General features: G+C 36.7%; 1 protein-coding gene across 2 annotated transcripts in view; it reads left to right on the top strand.

Moving 5' to 3' along the window:
* LOC124075515 (catenin alpha-2) overlaps positions 1-19,704 on the top strand; it is a 102,954-nt gene extending 83,250 nt beyond the window's left edge. For both annotated transcript variants that reach the window (XM_046418953.2, XM_058571157.1), the window contains one exon: positions 19,109-19,704. In XM_046418953.2, the coding sequence (XP_046274909.1) occupies positions 19,109-19,396 (288 nt within the window). In that variant the 3' untranslated portion in view covers positions 19,397-19,704. The remainder of the gene's footprint in view (positions 1-19,108) is intronic.
* Positions 19,705-20,123: the final 419 nt, after the last annotated feature.

The raw sequence follows: 20,123 nt of genomic DNA, 5'->3' as shown, positions 1-20,123 counted from the left end.
GAGGATAGAACCTAGGGCCCTGCACATTCTTGGCGAGTGCTCTACCACCGATCCACAACCCCAGCTCCTTTATTTATTTTTACATGAAATGCTAGACTTCAAAGCACATTGCTTTTTAGCATTTGGAGCCACCAATTAAGTAATCAAAATTTTTTTCGAGCTAACTGAATTTCTTTATAATTTATTTTGTTAAATTTTTTAAATTTTATTATACATAAGATTTTAAGATTATGGCATGGAAATATATAGAATTTCTTCCCAAAAGAGCTAAATTAATCATACTGGTTCTTTTGAAAGGAGTTGGAAAGTAACATGGTTGCTTTCATTTGCCCTCCTACCTGAACATTATGACACGTGAAATTGTTAAATAATTACACTTAAATATGAAATATTGATTTATAGCTAAGCATCCTAAAGTATTAATGTCCCCTAATAGTCTTTACAATTTATAATAGATTTTCACATGTTTTAATAGATTTAGATCCAACCACATATGATAAATCTGTAAATTCAGAGTTGTTTCTCTCACAACTCATATATATTTATATGTAGTTCAGGGAGACTACACGGAGTCTTCCAGGACCCCAGACTCTGAATTTATGGTCTGTTACATTTAGTACGTGACTTCACTTCTGAAGTTTGTCTTTTGGCTCAAGACACCTTCTAGTGTTTCATCTTTCCATTTTCTATGCAGGAAGAAGTGAGAAGATAAAATTATACACTTACTTGCTATGCTAGCAACCCTTAAGGAGGTTTCCCAGAATACCTGCCCTTCACCCCCTGCAATTTCTGCTTTCATCACCATGGCTACCTTTAGATGTAAGAGAGACTAGGAAATAAAGTGTTTTAGTTAGGCCAGTTGCTGCCCTGATTAAAAAGGGGAGGCCATGACAGGGGCTCATGGAATATTGGGTGGTCAACCAAGGCAGGATTCCAAAAACAAAGATGAAATTATCCCCATAAAATTAGATTAGAAACTGACAAGAATTCAGGAAGGAGAAAACAAAACCTATTCTTATACTAGCCAGGATACCTTGGCAGACCTATTCTTTGCAGGTTTTTGAAACTCAAATTTAGGTGTTATGCAAATAGTCTAATGTGCTTTCTTGCCTTCTACATTTTTGAGAGAATTAAGACAGGTAATTTGCTGCCTACCTTCTAGACAATAGGATGCCAGATTTTATGTGAGGAGGAAGGCTTTGTTTCCCAGAAGCCTTCTTTTGTAGAGTCACAGTCAGATGGAAGCTGACATGAATTATCTGAGTATCCCAATGATCCCCATCTTATGAGAGATCTGGAAACAAACAAACAGATAAAACAACAACAACAACAAAAAGGGTGAGTTAGGCTAGGGTGGTAGCCCTTGCCAGAGAATGCAAGAACTGAATTCTGGCTTTTGAGCAAGTTGATCCACCTCTTAGAAGCTTCATTTTTCTCAGGTATAAAATAAAAATGAGATGTGTATCTACCAGGTTATTCGTATCAAAATGTGTTGATTAATACCACACACTTAGCACAGGGATCTTAATGTGGTAGTGGTAAATACATGCGCACCAATATTGGTCATTTTGTCTTGTCCAAGAGAATGTATATATAGTTTGGTGATGTAGTTGCCCTCCTCCTCTCTTTCATCATGTCCATCCTCAATTAAACTGCTGGATACACAGCACCGAATAACCACCAAGGGTCTCTACCCTTACAGAGATTCCATTCTTCTGTCATTAGAAGTTCTAGAGGGATCACTTAGAGAGGTAATGTTTAAAAATAGGGAAGGGAATGGCCTCAAAAAGAAAGTATTGATTTTCACAATTCTGTCTGTAAAAGAATCACAAGAGTAGCCATTAGAAGTGGAAATTCCAAGACTCTGCTTCCACACTTTAGAAAATAAGGGTTGAGAAAGACTAGGGGGCTCATTTTGGTTAGCCATTGTAGGATGCTTCGCAACATCTCTGAACTTTGCTCACTGATGTCAATAGCACCCCCTTCCTCCCCAGCTGTGATATTCAAATGTCTTCAGATACTGTCAAATGTTCCCTAGTTTGGGGAACAAAATTGCCTTTGAATGAGAACCATAGGGCTGGTTGCAATCCTGACCTTTCATCCACCATTTGAAATGCAGATGACAGGCACCATAGTTCCAGATTCACCTCCAAACTGACTCTTAGCAAGGGCATGGAGGTGCACTTTCCTACAAGCAAGACTCCAGAGAACCTGTCACAGTTGTCCATTGATGATCACTTTCTTACCCTTTTTGAAGGTCTGCATCCATCTCCCTTCCTGTTTACTAGACATGTTTGCATTTCTACTCCCAAAAGCAATGAAGGGTTTCAATGAGAATGTTTAGAAAAAAGTTTGAAAAAGGTAAAATTTGACTTCAATTTCTTACTTTTTGCAAACAAAGGTAGTAAGATAAAAATTTTCAATTTTGTAGCACTTAAAAAAAAAACTTTCCATGTATCATTACCCACTACTTTATCATTGCGTAGTACTTTCTGCATATGTTTTAATCTCTATGTGGTGAGGAAGCCAGTAAGTATATCTTAAAATGTAAGCAAAAAGGGAAGTGATAGGTAGTTTATGTTCTTCCTAAAAAAATTTTTTTAAATAATAAAATGAAGTACATTAGGCTACTATTCTCCTTGAGAGTCAAATTACTCATTTTTTTTTTTTAAAGATAGTACTTATGAAGAGTAATTCTGCAATGTGGAAATGAGTGGCAGGTGAGCCCTGAAACAGGAAGCTGTAGGTAGGAACTGAATATTTTTCATGGCTTAGCATTTTTTTTTTTCTTAAAGCGATTTGGAGAGCTGTGACAGGTGGCATCCCCAGATACAGCAGACATCACTCTCTTAAAGATGCACCTAGAATGCATTTGAAGAATTTACCTTGCATTTTTCACTGGGTAGGGTAAAGAAATAATGAGGTTGCCTTTATATCTTGTAATAAGTATGAAGGTGATTTAACTTTGTCAGCGGCCTGATTCATAGGGACTTCAAGATAGGGATTGTGCCTTGAGGAAAACTTTCATCTTAATACTAAACATAATTTTTAGTAGGGGCAAGATACTGTATCACACCATCTCCAACCCTTTCATGTTCCTCTGTGTTCCCCGGTTAAAAGTTATCATCTTGAAATTAAGGAAGTACTTTTCCTCCTACCCCAGAAGAAGTTTTCAAATTTCAGTGGTTTGAGGTTTTCTTTCAAAAGAACCACTAATATTTTTTTCCAGAATATTTTTTTGGCAATACTGTTATGCATTTTCAGCCTTTTGAGGATTCTCTTTCCTTTAATCTGTAATTTTGAAAGTCTCTTGTATAGCTTGGCCTCTTTTGCAAGGGAACAGATAATATGTTGTCCATCCATAGAGGTTCTTTGTTGGACCAAAGACATAATATTTCCAGTTTTAGATCGAAGGGAACCCTCAGGTGCTTTTGCTGCATCTTCCCTAAAGTACATTCACTCCAGGAGAGACAGAATAGAAGGTTCCAAACTAGGCCATGCCCTGGCAGGCACCTGTATGGGGAAGTATCCTGGCTTCTAAGGAGAAAAGAACCACTTTAAATGTCCTTTATTTCTTCTTTTATTTAAAATCAGTTGGAGCTGTGGTGTACCATTAAACACACTATTCCCAAGGACAGAGGTCATGAGCTTGAATTGCTGGTAATTGTTTATTAGCTAGCAAGTTTCTTCTCCCTAAGCCTCAGTGCCTGTTTATAGAATGGTGTAGATAAAGTTGGTGTATTGCTTTTGTTTTTAAAATGAGTGTTAAGTGATAGTAACATATAAGAAAGATCTAACTGGGGTATTTCAATATGTATTGAATCTACAAAATCTAAAATTTTCTCTTTAGAGAAATACTCAACAATTTTTATTTTTCAGTAGGCTCATCTTACACTCAATTTAAGGGACAGCCTAAGCCAAGAATCTATCACTGTGCTAACCAAACACTAAACCCAATATGTCCACCTAACCCCAATATGAATTTCTGTGTTGCTAGCCTTTTTGGGGAGAGTATACTAGAAAAGGGCAAGGAGGAATGTGTTTGCAAAGAGCCAGACGTTTAACTATGTATGAGACAAGACCAATACATAGACAAAGCTTTTGAGGACAAAATTGTTTTGAGTAGCCAATGATTTGATTCTAGCAAGAAAGGCAGCCAGAATTGAGATGGAATCATGAAATACAGTTTCATCGGTGAACTTTCATATTTGTAGGAATGGTCTCCCTTCATTTCTTTGTTGGATTTATCTCTTTGGGGGACACACTCCATAGCCAGTGTTAAGTCCCCAATAGTGCGGTTCCTATGACCTATTTCCTTTGAAAAATCATATTTTCAGACTATTCTCTATAAATGGAAAAATTGAGATTGTAAGTAGGACCACTCCATTGATATTTCATCATCTCTGTCAAGGAGAAGAAAACACACCACCTTTTGGTAGTACTTTGTTCTCGCCTTGCTGGGGCTGATGATACCTGCATGCTACTCCAGTCATCTATAGAATACTTGCTTCAATGCGCAGGGTTCCTTGAGTCTGAAGCATTCGGATGTTGTAGTAAATTAAGATGAAAATCCCCAAGAGACTCAGAGGTTATATGCTAATCTTCTATATTCTCATATGTCTTTTAAATTTAAAAACTATTCAAAGTTTATCTTCTCACATGGATTTCAGAATAACTTGTAAAATACATTGTTATTATTAACCCCATTTTATAACTTGAAGAAACTGAAATTCAGAGAGATTATTAGAGCATACACAACTTTTACAGGCAGTAACTGGCACAGCCAAGATTCAAATCCAGTTTCTCTCATGTGTAGTCTTGTGTTTTGTGCAAGGTAAGAATGGTACTGGTTTCTTTGTGCTCCCTAGACTATAAATCGAACAAGAAACACAGGTCATAGTATGTGTCAGATGCTGTAGTGATGATAACAGCTGATGTATTTGGGTTCTTACACATTATACCTGTTGGTCTAACATTATATCATGGTGTCCACTGTGTGATAAATTAAATGACTATGTTGTGGAAATGAAGAATAATTTTTCTTAATTTCTTTGATAAATAGGAAATGGTATATATGATATCTAGTTCTAATATTCAGGAGAACTGGAGGATGTATTTAATCAAATTTTCTTTGAATATTCATAGATTTTTTTTTTGTTTTTAGTTGCTGGCAAGAAAATCAGAAATGAGATAATGATGTCTTTGCCACTTGCTTAGTTCAGATCTAATGTAAATCAAGATTGCAAGATTGGAAGTTTGTGTGACTTTTGTCTCCTTTGTGGCTTAAGAAAATCCACCCTCATTACTGCCTGGTCACGTAACTAACATTTATAAGCCGTTAAAGCATATACTTACTACTAGATCAATGCCACCAGGTACCCAGAATGAAGATAATCAGGCAGGAAAACTTTGTGGTAGATTATAGATTAGTCTGGTTGAGATGGCATGGTATCTCAACCTACTTCTATTAGATATGAATATTATGAACCCAGGTTCACAGAAAAGTTAACTTTTCTATTTCAGCTTCCTCATGTACAAAGAAGGAATGATGACATTTACATTATACTATTTTGAGGGTTAATAATTTGTTTGAGCACTATCATTATACCGAACAAACAGCTCAGTGCCTTGCAGATGCTGGTACTATTAATAAGGGAGGTGGATTTTTTTTTTAAACCTAAGTCTTTTGTAATAGAAAGCAATAATTAAGTATAAAGACTTTAAGTGTGGCTCATTTCTGAGCAAAGGCTGATCTTCAAACTGCCACTCAGGGTACAGTAGGAGGAAGAACTTGTATCACAGTTGGCTACTGTTTCCTTTCTCCAGAATATCCCACCTTCTACTCTCCTGATAATCTTATGCCATTGGGTGTAGTGGAAGAAAGAACAGGTAGAAGGAATGAGTTATCGGACTAGCCAATGTACTTTAGCTTTGTGTCTTTGGTCAAGCATTTTCATTTCTTATTTCCCCATTCATAATGTTTATTATTAACAATATATAATGAATGGCTATGGCAGGCTCAAATGCCAGGTGCTGTTTTAGATGTTTGGAACATAGCATGTAAGTGGGAAACAATAAACAAGAGAAGAAAATGCATATTGGATGGTGATAATTGTAGGAAAAATATAGAAGTAGGGGGAGAGGACAACAAATTGAAGCATGGAAGGGATAGAATTGTAATTTGAAATGTATGGCTAAGGACAGTTTTCCCTAAGATGCTGATATTTGAATCAAGATTGGAAGTGAGAGAGCAGGCCTTATAGATATCTGGAGAAAGAGTGTTCTATGCAGAGAAAACACTAAATGCTAAGGCCTTGCATCCTAACATGACTGGTTTGAGCAACAGCCAAAAGATCAACATTTAGAGGTTGAGTGAACAAGAAAAAAATCAGAAATATTAAGGACCACTGGCTATCCAACCAGATTTTGCCCTGAATTTTACTCAGACTGAACCAAGGACACCCCCCTAGAGGATGATGGTAACAGAATAACATCATTTTTGTTTATTTAACAGAACATTCAGGTTGTTATCTAATAATGAAGATGGAAGGAAGCAAGGAGAGTAGTTTGGGGCAATTACGATAACAATCTAGCAAGTGTCTGATGAATTGGTCAAGGTGGTTAAGAGTGGAGAAGGTGAGACAAGGTCAAATACTGAATGTTTTAAAGATGTTACTGATGGAATTTGATGACAGATTAGATATTAAGTCAGAGAGAACAAGGTGTAGCCTAAAACTCTGGGTAGCCTATCTAAATAGTAGGAGGAATGGTAGGAATTCTCCCTCCCCCTGAGAGAAGACAGTGGAAGAAGTAGATCTGGGGGAGGAGTAGAATGGAGTGCAGAACTCTTGCTGTCTCTGAAAGATTGAGAGGAGTCAATAAGAAAATATATGCAGAAATTGAATTGTTCTCCAAATGCTAAGAAGTCATCTTTATGAAGATAACTCTTTCAAGCACCTGAAATAGAATCTATATGGAAATTAACTAAAAGAGTTAATGGTTACATCTCATTGAGTTGTAGGAAACCACCTGAATCTGTGACTGTACACAGTGATCACTTGAAAATGATTTGAATATGTGTTAACATTGGCAGTGGGTTTATAGCATACAATGGAAAAAGTAGTGACCAGGAAGAAAAAAAAAAATGATTCAGAGGGTATTATTCTGTGTCTACTCAAAAAATGTTTCAAAGTAGACTGGAAAAATGTGTTTAATTATAAAAGCCATGGATCAACTGCTCAAATTTAAAACTAATTTAATTAAAATTACTGGATTTTAAACATGCATTATATTGAAGACCTCTTATGAGCACTTGAATAATGATACCATTTCTTCTTGTCTTAATTCTCATTTCTATAATGAAAGAAGAGTTGAAATTTTTGGGTTAATGTAGTGAATTATTTTATATAGCTATGTATGTGTCTAAAATTTCACTTTAGTTTTCTGCATTATATTTAAGAGATAATTAGTCTTAAATTGTGTAAGAAAATTATGATATTGGAGGAAAAAGTAATATTAATGTACTACAGCAGCCCCAGTTTAAACACAGTGTTACATTCCAAGACCCCCAGTGGATCCTGAAACAACAGACCACATGGAACCCTGTGTATTATACTGAGAACCCTTGGCTACTAAAGTGTCTGATGTGTAGATAGACTGGAAAATGGTTTGACTCTTGTCCTGGGCAAGACAGAGAAGATTTCAGCATGCTGTTCAGAACAGTGTGCAGTTTAAAACTTAAGTATTGTTTATTTTTGGAATTTTCTGTGTAATATTTTCAGACTGAGATTGAATATGGGTAATTGAATCTATGAAAAACAAAACCATGTTTATAGCAGCTCAATTCACAATAGCTAAACTACGGAACCAACCCAGATGTCCTTCAGTAGATGAATGGGTAAAAAAATGTAGTCTGTATATTCAATATATATTCAGTTTTTAAAGAAGAATGAAATTATGGCATTTGCTGGTAAATGGATGGAGTTGGAGAATCTCATGCTAAGCAAAATAAACCAATCCCAAGAACCCAAAGGCTAAATAGTTTCTCTGATATGTAGATGATAATTCACAATAGAGGGACCCCAGGGAAGAATAGAGTTACCTTAGATTAGGTAGAAGGGAGTGATGGGAGGGTAGAGGAGAGGATATGGGCATAGGAAAGATAATAGAATGAACAGATATTATTACCTTATGTACATATACCACTGCATGGCTGATGTGATTCTACAACATATACAATCAGAAAAACAAGAAATTATACCCCATTTATATATATATCAAAGTGCATAAATCCATTCTATGGTAATGTATAACTAATTAAAACAAATATTTTTTTTTAAAAAAAGAAGCAAAATCATGAATAAGGAGAGCTACTTATTTTTAATCAAAGTCTTCTGTGCAGTCCTCCATGTATACTTGGAAGGGCCATGGAGCATATGGTAAATGGTTTCGTCTTAATTGCTGACTTTCCTCCATTGCTAATGTTTGATTGGGCTGTATGTTGAATGAATTCTGAGACCTTGTCCAATACTAGCAGAAAAGAAGACTGTGATTGATCAGGCAGGTCTGATAAGGGTTCCAATGAAGTGGCAGTGAGTGTGACACCCATTAATCACCCTTGCTTCACTGCCTCTGGAAGGGGCTTAGATCATTGATGAGTACTGGTTGTCTTATGGATGCCCATTGCTTTTTGTGATGCCTATCCTACTTGCTGTTTCCCAACTTTTACAAACCTGAGCCCAGGCAATGTCCTTCCTTTGGTTTTTACTTTTAATCATCTTGGATTTTAAAAATTTTTGGAAGGCATATTCTTAAAACATGCCCCTTGCTACGTTGTTATTTGGATAATAAATGTGTGCACATTAGGAAAAGGGTCAGCAAGAGTAGTTGTCTTATGTTCTGACAGGGGGCTTATGTTTGATGAGCTATTCAAGTAATGCTAAAGAACTGAGATTCTATTGGTGGTTTCAGAGGATGAGATGAGATCAGTCTTAGCTGGAGATGTAAGGTACTAGATGGCAGTGCTTCCAGTTTGAATGAAAGATGAAAAATTTATGAATTTTTCATCTATTTGGTAGCAAGTAGATTTAAGGGTTAGAAAAGCAAGACTAGGGATCCCCATTTTGGGAACCAACTAAACAAAATTTAAAAGACACAGTGGTGATTTGAGGAAAGATAGATCACAGTAATACTAAAAGCCAAGATTCATTATTAAGGGCTTACTTATACCATGGGGAAGGCACTCAGCTTTAAGGACATTATCTCATTTAGCATTTGATCCTAGGAAGGGCTATTTTCATTTTAATGATAGATTTGAGGCCGAACAAGGTTGAGGAGCTTATTCAAGATCAAGTTGTTAGTGATCACTCTAATCGGAACTTGAACTCAGGCTTGGAGTGATAGTCTAGGCTTTCATTGCTAGGAGAGAAGAAAGGACAGAAAGCGAGCGGCAGCAGAAGGCAGGAAGCATAGCATGATTATAAGAATTGTATTTCCTGAGGAGACGTGATCACATGCAGAAAGAAGAGACTGAGGTCCTGAGAGGCTGCACGCACTCACTGGGGATGGATCTCTTCCACCCTTCCTTACTCTCTTCACCCAAGACCTGGTAGCAGCAGAAGCTTTGGCTACCGTTTTCCATATACCTGATGAAGAGTGGGGCCTGGCAAGGATAGCAATTTACTTTCCAAACCTATAAATAGTACCATATTATGACACAGTTCCTAGTGGTTGTATATGAAAAGAAGTGAAAAGATGAAGAATACTTCCAAATCAAATCAAGCTCACTTTTGCAAGGCAGAGTCCTCTGCTAACCAGTCACAAACTCTGATTGTCCTGGATTCCTGTAGTCTATACTCCTCTGAGTCATATGCTTTGCATGCCAGAGCCTGGGAACCATTTTGCAAATTGTTAAATAGCCTTCAGCACTTATCAGCAGACACTATGTTCATACAAAGTTAGGCACTTCTGATAGTGAGGGGTCCATGGATCTTTGATCCATTTTGTCAAGACTTAGTTTCTCTTCATTTTTAGACAAGAATTCCTCTTACATTGGCTCCTGGTCATGATGCTGCTAACTGGGGAGAGAGAATTGTGGGAATAAAGGGATCAATATAGTGATGCTCTACTATAGGGACATCAAAAAAGGAGCCTTAGCTCCTTGAAGAGTTGTTATGAGATGTAAATGTTGTAACGACACATAATGGGCCATGATCAGAGATGACATGATCAATTAATGCACGGTGTGCTGATGTGACATAGAAGCCCAGCAAGATCTATTTACAGTGGGTATCTGCAAATCAATTGGCATTTCTTCCTCTGATGAATTTATTTCCTCATGGTTCTTTTGTTATATGTAAGAAAACAATTTAGAGAAGATCTCTAGGCCAGTAGATCCTGAAGTGTGGGAAAATAAAGGAACCTAAAAGGAAGGAAGAAATCCAGAAAAAAAAAAAAGGAGGTGAAGGATGTCCTAGATGACCAGGCATATTCCTGTTCAACACTTTCCAAGAGCCAACCTACCTCAATACTCCTACATCTCTTTGAGATCCCAAGTTTAGCAAAAAATGTCTAGTTTGGGGTTCAGCAAAAACTGTTTAGCTTTTAATAGTAGGGAAACATGGCTCTCAGCCATATTTAGGAAATTTGTTGACTGTAATTAAGCCTTCATGGGAGTCCCCAAGGTTTACTTACTTATAATTGAAAAAATGCAAATGAAGATAGTTAATCAGTGGACTGGCCGACTATGAAGTGCTGCTGTCTACCTAAATGAATTGAAAAGGAAGACACAAGTATGTCCAGTTGAGAAAGTTACCTGAGAACCAATTGGTAAATTTCTCAGCAAGACCCTGGGGATTTTTTTCTTAGCCTGAGATTGCAGTGCCTTTCTGCTAAGGTCTTTGCCAATTTAATCTTGAGCCTTTACGTACAGATTTCCTAACAATTGGCCTTCCACCAGCTGCCTCTCTGGCACCACTCAAAGAAGCCCTGCAGAAAAATAACAGACCTCTCCTTTATATCATGATCTACTCCTTAAAACTGTAAAATACTTAATTTTCAAGACCCAAGAAATCAAATAGGAATGCCCTTAGGATTCAGTAACTTTTCAGATACATTAGATATCAGATCAGTTAGATATCAGTATGTTAGATATCACAGTATATGCTGTGATATTAATTGTTTTAATGCATTTTTCTAATAATAAGTATATCAAAGCTGTGATGGTCATTTTTACCTCAGATATTATACTTGTTAATGTATGCAGTTAATTTTTAATGCCCAATTTTTAGATCATCCATTAAAATGCTTTGCACTTAATGATTAGATCCTCTCACTAATGATTTCATGAATTGCCAACACATTATATGGTCAAATCAAAAATGCACAATCTATCCCACAAAATTAGTTGTGAGAGCAAAAGAGTTAATGCAGTGTTGTTTAGCTAGAAATATTTGTCGACATCCTGATAAATAGTATAATAAAAACAAAAAGTATTAAACAATGTAAACATAAAGTACAATGGATGATGTATCTGTGCTATAAACTATATCAAGTTTGAATCTGACAATTCTGTCAAAATGTAACCTCTTGGAGGAGAGAGGTAAGTATGTTTCCTTTCCTGTGCCACTTAGCGGATTCTAAGAGAGCCAAGTGCCATGATTGATTAATAGTGTCTGCCATGGACACTATAAGGGTGAGTGGTAAATTGCTGCCCTGTGTTCGCCACTGTCCCTGTCTTAAGAGGAAGGAAGCAAGCTTTGGTAGCTTACTTCATTGTTGATATTTGAGGAGGAAGAATGACTGGAGCAGGGCTCTGAAATGAGGGCTTGCTATAAAAGAAATGTCTTTTTTTTTTTTTTTTTTTTGCGAGTGTATAAACATCTTGAGACGACTTAAGTGGAGAAAGATACGATTAGGCTAGACCTTTTCACCATGTCTTTGTTTGCTTGAGTTATTTATTGCCCAGGACATGGTAGAGTTTTTAAAAAGTGTTATTGATATAGACTCTGGAAAAAAGTAGGCAGATATTTCAAGGTATTTCAAATGTATCACAGTTTCTAAGGAGATCAAATACCTCTTCAAAGTCTCATGGATTTTTTTAAACATGAAATGTTCCTCTTGGCGGATAATAGGCTCCAGTGCTCTAGGTTTCTAGCCTTCCATTCATTAACAGCAAAGCTGACTTGTAGCAAAATCTCTCCCCGCCCCCCCCCCCCACACACAAGCAATTTGTGACTGCTTTTGGGGAAATGATAGTTTAAATATAAATAAATGGCCAGCTCCATTGGAAAGATTCCAGTTTTCTCATGGTGTTTGCTTTCAGTTTATTGTCAATTCTTTCATCACAACTTCCTTCCCTGAAATGTGTAGGATAGCCCCATTAAAATACTTCTTGTTCTTAATATATTAAAACCATTGTCATTCCCATTAAAGATGTTGCAAAGTGGCTAATAGGGAGTTTACCCATATTGGGGGAACTGTTTTAGCATTCTCATATACAGTGCTACAAGCAGTGACTTGAGATAATGAAAACAAAAATCCCTGACCCAGGAATTTCTATGCATTTTGAAGTGATCAAGGCATATTTCCTTAGTATTTATATTTCACAAACACCTTTCATTTGGATTTGGCTTATTCTGTTTATTTTAGCCTGTAGTCCCATGATATTTACATTATTTTAAATCTAGTAATAGATTGATTTTACTTTGGATTTCCATGAACTGTCATTTATGTTTCATTAATTTTTGGAAGCAAACAATCAGTTTCTTTTCTTTCTTTTTTTTTTTGAGAAGATATACAATCTGAAAATGGACCCGTCTCTACATGTGTACATAAATAGATAAATACAGAATGCACAGTGTAGTTCTAACTCTCTTCTGAAATGGTGAGCCTGGCCTTTACAAACTAACATCTTAAGACATTTACTGTGTTAGATTCAGTTAATTCAGTGTGTGCTCTACCCTTTCACATTAGTTTTGCATTTTTTGACCTTGCTAGTTTGTTTTGGCTATTGTGCTTTGTTTTAAAAAAATGAATCAAACTGTTAAGTCTAAACTGCTAAATCTATGAGTTGCTGATTTGCCCAGGAAGTGTTCCCCATTATCATAAAGGATAAAGAATTCTTAATTGCTTAGCTACTCCATAGATAGTCAAGGCTACTTTCTTTTCAAATAAGTTATTTCTTGATGTTGTCATGTCTTAGATTATTAAAAGGATATTGATTTTTATCTTGAAAGTCTTATATAATAATAGTTTCAGTAAATTTATTTTTTAGATTTTTACCTAGGGAGGGAAAGTGGACTTAATATTTCTTTAAAATTTTATTAGCTCTCTCTTCCCCCTGCCCCCCCCAAAAAGCAAAGGTCAATGTTCTCTCTGATAAGTAGATATCTCTCTTTATAAAAACAGAGTGTAGATAGCATGCCCACTATGAAGCTCATTTCCCCTGTCCTATCCCTACCTGAATCAGAATAGATTTACTGTTTCTTTTGTTCCTTGGACACCTCACATCATATTACAAAACTTATTGCAGAGTGTTATACTTTTGAGTTTACATGACTTCTTTCGTCTTTGCACTGTGAGCTCTTATAGTTCTGCACCTGTATGGATTTATGTGTGTATACCCAGCACTTACGAGCAGTGGATGGCACAAAATAGAGATTAAGTAGGTGTCTGAAGAAATACTTGGAGATGGAGAAATGTCGAGGTAGAAAGACAAAGGGGTAGGCTGAATGAAAAGGGGCTAATGAGAATTCAGCGTTTCAAGAGATGTGTTTGCACTTCTGAAAGATTATGATTAAGCTATTCACTCATATTCTGTTTCTGTTGCAATGTAAGTCCACCTTTAAGGAAATAGCATGTAACCTATGACATGAGTTTTCAGGAATATCCAGATGATTATGCAAGTGTCAAGACAGTCGTTTCAAACACATTTGGTGGTCTTCAGCTTTGAAGTGATAAAGGAATTAGGCAACATAAGTATTGATTAAATGACAAGAAAAGCCAGAGTTCAGAAAGTTCTTCCTTCTAGTCTTTCCATTCATTAAAAAAAAAAAAGAAAGAAAGAATGATGTGGAAAAGAGAAATCTGACTTTGTATTAGAAGTTGAATTGGGTTAAGAAGAGTGAGAATAGAGGTAAGAAAAAAAAACAGAAAATGCCTTAAAGAAACAGCTCTCTCACCCTTATTTGCTTTTCATGGACTGTAATAGAACAAGATGTGAGGAAACATCTGTTGCCTTTTTTAAAATAGTACTTTGATATTTTAAAAGAATAGTGACGGAATTAAGAGAATTCTAATTTCTATGGCAAGAGACAGCAGACACCTATGGGATGGAAAAGGCACAGTTAGGCTAGCACAGCACAAAAGATGTTTGGATAGAGGATTCTCCTTCAAAGCATGCTTTTTGGAATTTGTGTGATGTAATTGTTAGAGCATGGGTTCTGGATAGGCTTTCTGAATTTAAATGTTGGCTTTATCACTTATTGCAGTGTGACGTTGAGCAAACCATGAGTCCTGTAAGTCCCAACTGGGATCATACTATTACCAATCCCAAGGGTGTTTTATTTATTTATTTATTTATTTATTTATTTATTTATGGTTCTGGGGATTGAACCCTTGCATATGAGTGCTTGCATATGAGGCAAGCACTCTACCAAATGAGCTATATCCCCAGCCCCCACCCCCCAAGGGTGTTTTTGAGGTTGAATGAAAGAAAGAAAACTTGAGGAGTTGGTCCAGAGACAAGTACATGAACTCATTTGCTAATTGTAGGCTCTTTTTTTTAAAATGAGCTGAAAATGAACAGTTTCTTTTAGACTAGATATAGGAACTTAATGCAGTCATCAAAGAAATTGAAATATCCTCCTAAACAGGAAAAGATTGACAGGTCTTTTCAGCAAAAACAGACATCTATGTAATGTAGGCTGGCTTGAGGAAGAACTGAGCTGTGGTTGCCTTTGGAGGCCATTTTAAAGCTAGCAAGGCAAGCCCAGATATAGGCTTAGAGCATTAATTAGAGTAGCAAAGCCCAGCCTAACAGAACAGATGGTTAGAGCTGGGTAATAAATATGCTTCTCAGAAACTGGGCAAGTATAAGAGAAATTAGTAGAGGTAAAAATTTGGGCTCCATTGTCCTGAGGATGCCAAGAGGGACTAGGAAGGATTAAACACTGGGTTGGGACAAACTCAGGACCAGAGGTCTAGGCAAAGAGTATTTAGGATCTGAATCATGGGATTGAAAAATTCAGACCAGGTGAGATAGAGATACTCATGAAATTAAGTCATGGGATTAACAGGATGTTGATAGGTTTAAGGACCGTTTTCCAGGTGGGCAAGGGTAAATAGAAGCAGGTTTGTTTTGAATTATAGATAGTAACTGAAAAATAACAGCCCATAAATGTCCAATATATAGTAATGCTATATAGTAGGTTCAGATGCTGAGCTTTGGGGAGAGGTGTGTTTTTGTCCTAATTCCAACTATATATTACTAAAGGAGCAAGTTAACATTACAGAAGCTTCAATTTCTTCACCTATAAAATGAGGGTAATAATACCTACTTTAAGGATTTGGAAAATTTAATTGCAAAATTTAATTCAAAGAATTAAGGCACCTAGTAGGTGCTCAATTTTTGTTATTATTAAAACTTCATTTGCATATCTTGTTTGAAAATGCCACTATTATAGTCTAAATTACCAAATAGAATGCAATTATGATAAACAGGGGTTCCTAAACCTTGTATGAAATTTTTTTTTGCCATATAACTTTGCTCTTTCTCATGTCTCGTTTGGGGAAGTGAAGTTTAGTAAAAACTAAACCAATTGAAAACCAGGTCTTATTACCATTTTGGACAAACATAAAGAAAACCATTTTAAAAATAAAATAACTCATTATGCTTTAAAGTTACCTAAATTACAAAAGTGAGTATAGTAGCAAAGGGTAAAGTTTATGTTTTTGGAATTCACCATTTTAAAATGTCACATTTTGTATTAATAATCTTAGACTGATCATATTGTCTGTGTAATTTTGTTCTAGTTGGCCGGGTTCCCTCACCTCCTCATTTTACCTTTCCCCAAACTCAAGATCTGCATTAGCAGGCAGCTTGAATGAAGTCACTGGCTTTATAGTGGAGAGCTATCTCACTCTCAACCCATGTATTAGGTTTATTCACAGGATTCCTGCATCAGGCTGGGAGAGCACATGGGTTCTGGAGAAGAGACAGGCTCTCATTTTTTTGCTGCAGAATTAGACACCATCTATCTGAAAATGGAATCTGTGGTAAAAATCTCCAGATTACTTGTATCCTTCTCTTTGGATCTGCTCAATTCTCCCAAGACTCACTCTCCAGAATCATTTAATAATATAATAGACATATCTTGTCCTATTCTATTTCTACTAATTCAATTACCACAAAATAAATCAACCAAACTATCTCTGACATATCATTTTACCCTCTTTACCCGTAGCACAGAATAGATTGGACTAACTTTATGAATGAATGTTACTCCTTTTTGAAACCTGACAGACTTTCCGGAAACTATCATTTGGACCAGAGAGGTATCGAGGGGTAGAGTGGGGTTCTCTTGTTGCTTTTACCACATTCATGACTGACGTGCTCCTGATTGTCCCAACATTTTGCTGTCTCATCTTTGCCCTTCATTATTTATACTTCTACCTGACGGTTGAATGAGAAAGATGAAACAGTGAAATTCAGTCAGATAACTAGCTCTGATGTTACAAGCTAGTAAATAAATGGTGGAAGTCCTAAAATCATTGGATAAAATAAGCCTTCAGATTGTCTTTGGGTTTCATTAATCCAGTGGTTTTCAAACTTTGGCATGTATCAGAATCCCCTGGATGGCTAGTTAAAACAAAGATGTAAGTCTTTGATTCAGCAAGCTTTGGATTGGGCCTGAAAAATTCTACCAGTTCCCAGGCGATACTGATGCTGCTGGCTTAGTGCTCTCCCTTGAGAACCACTGCACTAAATCCATGTTTGGCCTCTCCTGTTAACATGAATAATCTAGGATTTGCTTTTTAAGCTAACTCTTGAAAATTGGGCTGTATAAATGAAACATCATGGGTTAAAAAGTTATTTGGGTATATGTGCACCTTGTACAATGGTCTGTAAGCATTTGGTTAAAGGAGTCAATTATATGTCAGTGAATTGTGGTTCTGGAAGTATCTTTGCTTCTCTATATTATGTAGGGTCAATATAGTACTGACCTTTAATTTTTTTTAATCATAAAGCATTCCTTCTTTGGTATTACAAGGGGTTCATATGGACAAAGCATCTTCCATTATTTTCCCAGTGATCAGACTCTATGAATATTTTTGGTGCTGGAAGAATTGAGCTCATTTGATTACCATAATATTTTTAACCCAGTTCAACTTTTTTTTTTTCTTAAAAAAGCTTAAATAAAGAAAATGGAACAAAGAAAAGCCAGAGTGGCGTTGGATTCAACTTCTTTTGACCCCAGTCACTGCATGGAACACATTTTTTTCTCACAAGAAATGATAGGAAGTTAAAGTGAATGTCAGTCACATCAGTGGGGGAGCCACAGGGTTTAGTGCCTCTCAGCTTAAACACTACTAATCACCCAGCCCTCAGAAGGTTCTGTGCCTCATTTTCCCATTCTTTAATGCACTTACAGCCCATGACTTACAGGTTATATAGCAAGCATTTTTTTTTTTAACTCTAAAGGATACCTTTCCTTATTTGATATTACAAGAAGTTTGATGAATGATCAAATGAGGTTGGAGTAAGACTTGCAGTCTACCTTTTCTTTCACTAGATCCTGGAAGAAAGGGAGTTTGAAAAATGTCTGGTTCAGGCAGTGAGACTGAAAGAAGCATCAGACAGACACTGAATGGCCTGATACACACTATGTAGCACTCTAACTAGTAAAGTGTAGGAAAGAAGGAATCTAAACATCCCTGGTCTGGTGTTGGGTCTCTAAACTTATTTGCAAATTGGGACTTGTCATCGCTTGCTTGCTTCTTTCTTTCTTTCTTTATTATGGGAACTGAACCCAGGGGTGGTTTACCACTGAGCTACATCCCCAGACTTCTTGATTTTTGAGACAGGGTCTTGCTAAGTTGCTTAAGGCCTTGTTAAGTTGCTGAGGCTGGCTTTGAATTTGCATTCCCCCCTGTCTTAGCCTCCCAAATCTCTGGGATTAAAGGTGTGTGCCATCAAGCCTAGCTCTCATAGAATTTTAAAAATCTCTCCAACTCAGTATAGTGACAGTGTGGACTAGTAGTATAGTCTTCAAGTACTTTGCTACTTAAGCTATGTAAACTTCTGCAAGTTACTGGACAATCTCATTGGAAAAAAAAAAGCAACGATGATAATACCTTCTTCTTCATAGAGTTTTTGTGAAAGTTAAATAGGGAAATACTTAAAAAATTCTGGGAACAGTGTTTGGCACGTATTAACGTGGGGAATATGGGGATCTTGCTGAATGCTGGCTAAACCTATAAGATTCTGACATAATTATTGATATTATTATAGGAGATATTTTCATGACCTAGAAATAGTTAAATGGATACCACAAGCTCAATTTTAAAAAAGCCAAACCACTCTGGGATTCTTCCTGTGCTTTAGCTCCTTTCATCCTCACCAAACCCAAGCTCAGGATGTAGAAATAGTCATAGCTAGGTAGGAAGATACAGAAGTAGGGTCATATCATTGAAATGTGACCCTTTATGACTTTTTATTCCTCAGTGCCTAGCAAATGCTTTTCAAATATTGGGTAACTGTCACTATTACTAATGAGCCTAATAATAATATATTGCTCTTTGGAACAACTTATGTTACTTTAGAATTTGTATATGCTAAAAAGAAGGGTTTGTCTTTAGCGGTATTGAGATTTTAGAAAGTTAGGTATCATAGGGAAACTTTTTTATGTTTGTTTACTTTGAGATCAGATATAGGAGAAGACAGGTGGCTGATTTATAGGCTGTTCACTTTCTCTTGTAAGAATTTGCTTATTTTCAGCCATACCGTTTGCTTGAACAAGCAAAACATTGTTTTGTGAAACTGCACCACCTTCTTGTGAACTGGGGGCCTCAATTAACCGAGGTCTGTCTTATTCTTTTCCTACTCTAGCTGGACAGTGCTACGTCGCTTATCCAGGCAGCTAAAAACCTGATGAATGCTGTTGTCCTCACGGTCAAAGCATCCTATGTGGCCTCAACCAAATACCAGAAGGTCTATGGGACCGCAGCTGTCAACTCACCAGTTGTATCTTGGAAGATGAAGGCTCCAGAGAAGAAGCCCCTTGTGAAGAGAGAAAAGCCTGAAGAATTCCAGACCCGGGTTAGGAGAGGTTCTCAAAAGAAACATATTTCACCTGTGCAGGCTTTAAGTGAATTCAAAGCAATGGATTCCTTCTAGGATGATTTGGCTTTAACAAGAAAGATTTTCCTTTCTTTTTAGTTTTCTTTTTCCTTTCTTTTTCATTTTAATTCCATTTTTGTATGCATACCTGCCAACTCGTATGCCTCTGGCATGGGGAAATTAAGAGAGCAGTGTCTGTTTGCATGTAAGATGAGATGTGATCAATACTACTGATCCATCTGCAGCCCGGGGAGGAGGGGACAGGGGAATTCCTGTCCTGAGGTGGCACAGAGCTGTCCTTTGTAACATTCTCTTAAAAGTTGGGCAAAGAGTTCGCATTGCAATGTTTACGGGAGTGGGAGGGATGGGGGAAAAATAAACTTAACTCTACAAAAGCAAACTCTAATGCATGCAAGAATCATTAGGTTGGCAGGTATATTCATAAGTGAAAAACCTGGAAGTGTAATGGTAGAACATAAAACTTGTATTGCTTCTGTTTCAGTGCAAACATGTACTAGCCAATACGCTTAAGTGTGTGGCCCACAAAATCGAACAATTGAACTTTGACGTCATACCCATGATCTTATGTGGATTTTTTAACTGAGGAGAAACTAGTCCAGCCTAAAATGTTTCTTTTAATCTGTATTCTGTTCTTTCTCTTCTGATAGTGCCATTACTAGTGCTCATGTTATCATTTTTTCCCCTTTACTAAAAATGATAAACATTTATTTGAGATAATTAAAATCCTTCTGGGGGCACTGGAAGCACAATATGGTGACTGATC

Source organism: Marmota monax, unplaced genomic scaffold (assembly GCF_021218885.2).
Source record: "Marmota monax isolate L192 unplaced genomic scaffold, Marmota_monax_Labrador192_F-V1.1 WCK01_AAM20220418_F8-fsc00357, whole genome shotgun sequence".
NCBI classification, from domain to species: domain Eukaryota; kingdom Metazoa; phylum Chordata; class Mammalia; order Rodentia; family Sciuridae; genus Marmota; species Marmota monax.
This window is presented reverse-complemented; position numbering and strand designations above follow the sequence as displayed.